The following is a 6,000-nucleotide window of genomic DNA, read 5'->3' on the forward strand; positions in this document are numbered from 1 at the left end:
TCGTCACAAACTTTGGCATCTTCTCTGACACCTGCTCATGTTTTTCCTTGCTTCAAACAGGAAAAAAAATTGCTCAGAAATTGTGTTCTTATTGCAAAGTGTACCTTCTTCCCGTGAAGGAAAGAGGATACTCACTTCTGGAAGCAGCTGGCACCTCCAATCATAAACTCACATTCATTTGACAAGAGCATACAGGAAAGTGCACTGATGGGAGAACTACTTGAAAGAGAGACAAACTGCCATAAAAAGCGTCCTGGAGACATCAAGGCACAGCCACCTACAAGCAAACCTGCACTTTACAATCAGACATCCCCCACATGGCTGTTAACAGCCCAGACACATTAACTAGGAGCACCTGGGTAACAGCCAAAATAAAACACATCCAGATCTGCACCTACACTAAGATCCATGCTTTAGATCCTTCTCACTCCTAGACTGCAGCTAAGTATCTGTGTGGCACTCGGGAGCTTAGAGTGCTTCTGGTTTCTAAAAAGCAGATTTTCTGGTACGCAGAACTGCAGCCCTCTACTCAGCCTTTTCAAGCTGGTTTAGCACCTTCTTCAAAGCTGCCTGCAATTAGGTTTCTTGTTAGAAAAGAAATAATACTACTTGAAACCCAAATCCCATGTGATTGTGCCCCAGAGGCAATACTTGTAGAACGATGGAGGTCAGCAGCACTACTACAAATGCTTCCTGTAATTTCAGAGGAGCACAGGAGAAAACGTATGGGTGAAGTTATACAGCAGCTGCCAAAGGAGTGAAGGGAGAGAAACGAGGTACGTATCTCCTCTCCGCACCCCTCCCCCAAAAGCCTTCAAAACTCGTTACAAACAATTCCGCGAAGCGTTTATATGTTTTCTCCTCCACCGGGCGCACTTGTAAAATAAAGCACTACCGCACAAAAGGAAAAAACAGCAATTGATTTTCAGTTCACAGAGCAACCACAAAGTTTTCACCGGAGAGACTTCATGGAACTGCTTCCCTGCTCGCTAAGACCGCAGCCAAACTCTCCCCTTGTTCCCTCTCTCCTATTTTTGGTACCACTCCTACCCTGGCCCCACTCTGCCAGGGCGCTGCGGGAGGATTCCCGGTCCCCGCCGAGGCGAGATGAGGCAGGTAGCCCGGGGCGCCGCCGCGGAGCCAGGCTGTACCTTTAAGGGGCCCGTCGCGGCGGGTGCGCGGCTGCATTCCTGCTCCGGAGCGGCGGCTGTCCCGACACGCCGGGCACGGCAGCCTCCGAGGCAACCTGCGCGCCCGCCCCGGCCCGGCCCGCCGCTCGCACCACGGGAACAAAGCCCGCGCCCGCCGCCGCCAAACTTCCGCGGGGGGCAGCGGCCGCGTGGGCGGCGGGGATCCTCCGCTGCCGCCCGGCCAGGGCAGCGCCGTCCCGGTACCCGCGTCCCGGCCTGCCGGGGGACTCTGCCGGCTCCGGCCCGCCGCTCCAGAGCACGGGGAAGGCGAGAGCCCCGCGTCCGGACGCGGGACGGGGCACGGATCTTTGTCCTGAGGCAGAGAAGGGCAGGGCTGGGCTCCCCGCCCGGCGGGCGCGGGCAGGTGAGCGGCGCGGCAGGACAGAGCTCCCGCCGCCGAGCCCGGGACGGCGGCCGGGCCCCCCGCGCCGCCGCGGGGCAGAGGGCGCCGCGGCAGCCGCTTACCTCTGGCGCGGAGCAGCGCTCCCAGCAGCAGCAGCAGGAGCTGCGGAGGCGCGGGCAAGAGGCAGCCCCCGCCGCGCCGCCTCATGGTGGCAGCGCCCCGCGCCCGGGCCGCCTACAGCGACGTCCCGGGCTCCCCCGGCGCGCAGCACTCCGGACCGGCCGCCGCTCGCTCCCTCCACAGCCGCGGCAGCTCCGGGGCTGGGGGCTCGCTCCCCGCTCCGCCCGGCCCAGGCCCGGCCCCGGAGGAGGAGCCCTGCCGGGGCAGCCCCCGCCCCGCTCCCCCCAGCGCCCAGGCACTTCGCAAACTTTCGGCGCGACAGAGGCGGTCCCGGGACCGCGGCTCCACAGCGAGACACCCCCCCCACACACACACACCGAGGGCCGCCGCCCGGCACCGTGGCGAGACCCCCGGGTTCGCCCCGCGGCCCCGGCCCCAGTCCCCCCCTTGCCGCGGGTGCGGGTCCCTCTCTGCGGGCGGAGAAGCCCTTCCTAAAGCGGCCCCTGCGCTCGGGGCTCTCGCTGTCAGTGTCGGCTCTCACTGTCCCAACTCCCGCAGCGCCGCCAAGGAGCATCGCTCCGGGCTCTAGGCTGCCCGGTGTCCTCCGGTGGCTGAGCGGTTCCCTCGTGCGTTGCCACCGGTTCCTGGCTTGTGCCGGCTGTCTATACCCCTGGCAAATCACCGAGCCTCTTCTCCCTGTCCCATCCCCGTTTGCCAAACACCCTTCAGAAACTGAAAGCCTCTAAGCGCCTCATTCCCGAGCCCTTTGCCCAGCATACATGTTGCTATCTAAAAAAAAAGTCTAATTTCTCCCTCTGTCATGACAAGTGTTCTGCTATTTGGTATTTTCCCTATAGCTGCCGTGTGTGGAGACAGCTGATATGTATGAATGTCGGATACCCTAAAAAAAGAGCTAGGGTCGTTGCCTGTACGAGTTAGCACTTGGGCAATGGTCTTCAGTGACTTCTGGTCTCTGTGCTGCATTTAAAAGCAGACAAGCTTTCACTGGACATCATCGTTAAAGCCAGTTTTATGATCCTCTGTGGCATGATTTGACATTTTAATACATAGGGCTGGCAATGTAAGAAACTGTTGTTAAATAATTGATCTCAGTTGATTTCAAAGTATTAACTTGAATGTAAAGCTGATTCAGATAGTCCAAAGCCTCGACCACAGGGGAAGATGGGAATTTTGTCAAATTGACACCAAAGGGCCGGTGATAGGAATGGTCTTATTTAAAGCCTTTGCAGAGATGAATCCAGAGGAAGCTGCAATTAATCCTCTCCTTTAAAGAATCACAAGAGCAAGTAAACAGCACAGCATGTGATTGAGACAATTCTGCTGCTCCTATTAATTAAGTGTAAAAGTGTGAAGACAAGGGATATTACTAAAAACGTCAACAGAAAATTAAAGCAGGGACTGAGTCTTGACAAATTGAGCTCAACATAAAGAAAAAAATAATCCAACACAGAGCTTCACTGAGGAGAACTCCCAAGAACAGGAACACCACAAGAAACAGTAAGCAGCAAACCATGCATAAATTTAAAATAAATATGGCCCTCAAAATTTAAAAAATGCAGACTTTTTACTTCATATTCGAATCACTGCTTCAGGATAGGAATAGATCTGCTTTACACAGCACGAGTGCAATAGCACGTAGACTATGGCATTGAATTCTACGCATTTGATAAGCAAAGTGTACAAAGTTGCGGAAGAGTAACAACAAACACAGGTAGCTAAGAGGGACTGATTGAGGTTGAGAGATTAAAAAACCTCTCTATGCTAACATTAACTTGGAAGCAGTAGCAGAATGAGGCATGGAAAGAATATGCAATTATTGTAAAGGAGTAAACTCCAAGATACCAGAGTTTAAGATGAATAAAGTGTTTGGAACCGTGTGTTGAAGTTAAGCGAGAGAAAACATTAACGTCACTCTGACTAGGGGTTGGCTGATTGGCTACCATGTAAAATCCTTACTGTATCCCTCTAAAATACAGGGCAACATAACCAAAATTCATTTAAGTTTATATTCTTTACTCAGACTAGATCCTCAGGGAGTATAAATCAGAGGAGCCCTGCTGACTTCAGGCTCACAGAAGCTCGTAAGAAGTTTAGATGCCGAAGTACTGAACATGATAAAGCACAGACACAGAGCCCAGAACTTCCTGATAATTATATACTTAGGTCATGGAACAGTCTTCCAGCAGTTGAGATGGGTATTTTCCTGTGCTTGAAACAAAAGACTCTTGAAAAATATTGTCCTAAACACAAATAAATTCACTTGTTAGCTCTTCAGTCCTTCTCTCCCCAGGGAACAAATGTTTTTACCCACTCATGTTTGTTAAAGTATGTTTACTAGTCCTCTGCATCTTGTCCTGTATTCTGGCAAATCACTTTCCTCTCCAAGCTTAACTTCCCCATAATTATATCTCTGTCTTATAAATCATTTTGAAATCCCCTGGTGAAATGTTAGAGAAGCACATAGTATTGTCTTTCACAATGATCTCCTAAATAGGTTGCAGTTGAGCAGATGGAAATTTATAATATTAAACCTCTCAGTTACCTACCTGTTGATACAATACTATGAATATAGCCCTGATTCCATGTGACACCTTTGGGGAATAATTGTAAAGTAGATCTATGCAGTGCAAAACAGATATTTTTGTTGAAAGAAAAGTACAAGGGTTGCTAAATAATGCTAGTAAAATTGAACCATATGCTTAGGACTTGCCTCTTTCAGACCAAATAACTTTAAAAAATACTGTGTAAATGTCAGAATGCACTTCAACCCATGCAGTAGGTAGCTTTTACCCACAGCTCTGAGGGAGGAACATTATGAAGTAACTTGTAGTAATTTATAATCACTGATAAGTGATATATAACACAAGTATTGTAAGAAAGATGAGAAAGAAGTAATTAAAATATAATTAACAATTATTTTATATGACAACATGCTTAAGAAAGAAAACACACCAGGCATTATAAAGGGAGCAGGGAGAAGATTATTATCAGAGTAATCATTTTGGGACATAATTCTCCCCCCCCCTGCTCCAAACAGGCACATTAGAGAAATAAACCAATCCAATGACAGGAAATAACCACTATGAAATAATATGAAAAGTTAGCACCATTTTCAGAGTGATTCTAAATAGCAACCCTGTGTCAGGGAAAACAGAACCAAGGACATGGTGTCATTGGAAAAAAAAAAAGAAAGAAAAGAACCAGAACAAGGTAGGATTACTAGAGAAAATACACTTTAACTATTTTAAACCCACAAAGACCTTAAGAAGAGGTTAAAAAAAAAAAAAAAAAGAAAAAGAAAGGAGAAAAAAGAAAGAAAAAAAGAAAAGAAAAAAATGGGATGGACAGTTTTGATCTTCCCTGTCAAAGTATTTTTAATGCATTCAAAAGGGCCCTTCCTTGGGAAGATGCCTCTCCACACCTCAAGTTTCCTAGAAGAGAATCAGATAGCTTAATGGCTATGTTCAGAAAGGTCTGGAGCAATCATGTTTTAAATATTTGAGATAGAATGAATTAGTTTAATAGAATGAAGAAAGCACATGGAAAATAAGCAAAATGCATTTGTGCTAAATCAGGTTCCCTTTTTTTAAGTAATATTAAGCTCACTGGGTAAACAGAAGGCAACGGACATGATACATCTTGTACGGCTTTTGGCACTGTCTCATGGGTCACCTTCATAGAATGACATTTTAAATACAACTAGTGGAAGGTGTGGAGGCATCTGATAGAAGAAAACCATAGTGGTCATTAGTGGTTATTCATCAAAATGCAAAGGCATCTCAGAAAGTCACCTTTCAGGGTCCTAAGCTCTTTTTTGTTTAGTATGGTCACTGACAACTTAGATGATGTAATATTTATGCTTGTAAAATCTGTGCTAAAAAACCTGATAACCTCAGAACAATGGCAGGGGATGCAAACAATAGGAAGGGTGAAATCAGACACTCCAAATGCTATTGACAAATTGCACAGGTTGTCCAAAAAAGCAAAAAGGAGAAAAAAGAAAAGATAAATATAAAATATTATTCTTTGGAAACAGACATCAATAAACAATGTGAATTCCTGACTAGACAGAAATATAGCAAAAACAGATCATAAGGTTGTACAAATAACAAACGATATAAATCAACAGTGCAGTGCCACTGCCAAAAAAGGCATTTAATTCTGGAATGAGCTAACAGGTGTGTCATATACAAGACAATTTATTTGATTTCTTAACTTCGCATGGTACTGGAGCCCCGAGTGGCATACTGTGTCTGGTCCTGGCTGAATGCCTTAGAAATATAAACAGAGCTGAAGAGAAACAAGAAAATAACAACAAGAACAAGA

General features: G+C 47.1%; 1 protein-coding gene across 4 annotated transcripts in view; it reads right to left on the bottom strand.

Moving 5' to 3' along the window:
- Positions 1-1,855, bottom strand: part of LRP4 (LDL receptor related protein 4) — an 81,032-nt gene extending 79,177 nt beyond the window's left edge. For 3 of the 4 annotated variants that reach the window (XM_075754575.1, XM_075754573.1, XM_075754576.1), the window contains exon 1: positions 1,656-1,849. In XM_075754575.1, coding sequence (XP_075610690.1) covers positions 1,656-1,740 — 85 coding nt within the window. In that variant the 5' untranslated portion in view covers positions 1,741-1,849. Of the gene's footprint in view, positions 1-1,655 lie in introns of all 4 variants that reach the window. The other variant, XM_075754574.1, reaches the window with a different exon arrangement.
- Between the last annotated feature and the right edge of the window lie 4,145 nt (positions 1,856-6,000).

This window comes from Balearica regulorum, chromosome 5 (assembly GCF_011004875.1).
Source record: "Balearica regulorum gibbericeps isolate bBalReg1 chromosome 5, bBalReg1.pri, whole genome shotgun sequence".
Classification (NCBI taxonomy): Eukaryota; Metazoa; Chordata; class Aves; order Gruiformes; family Gruidae; genus Balearica; species Balearica regulorum.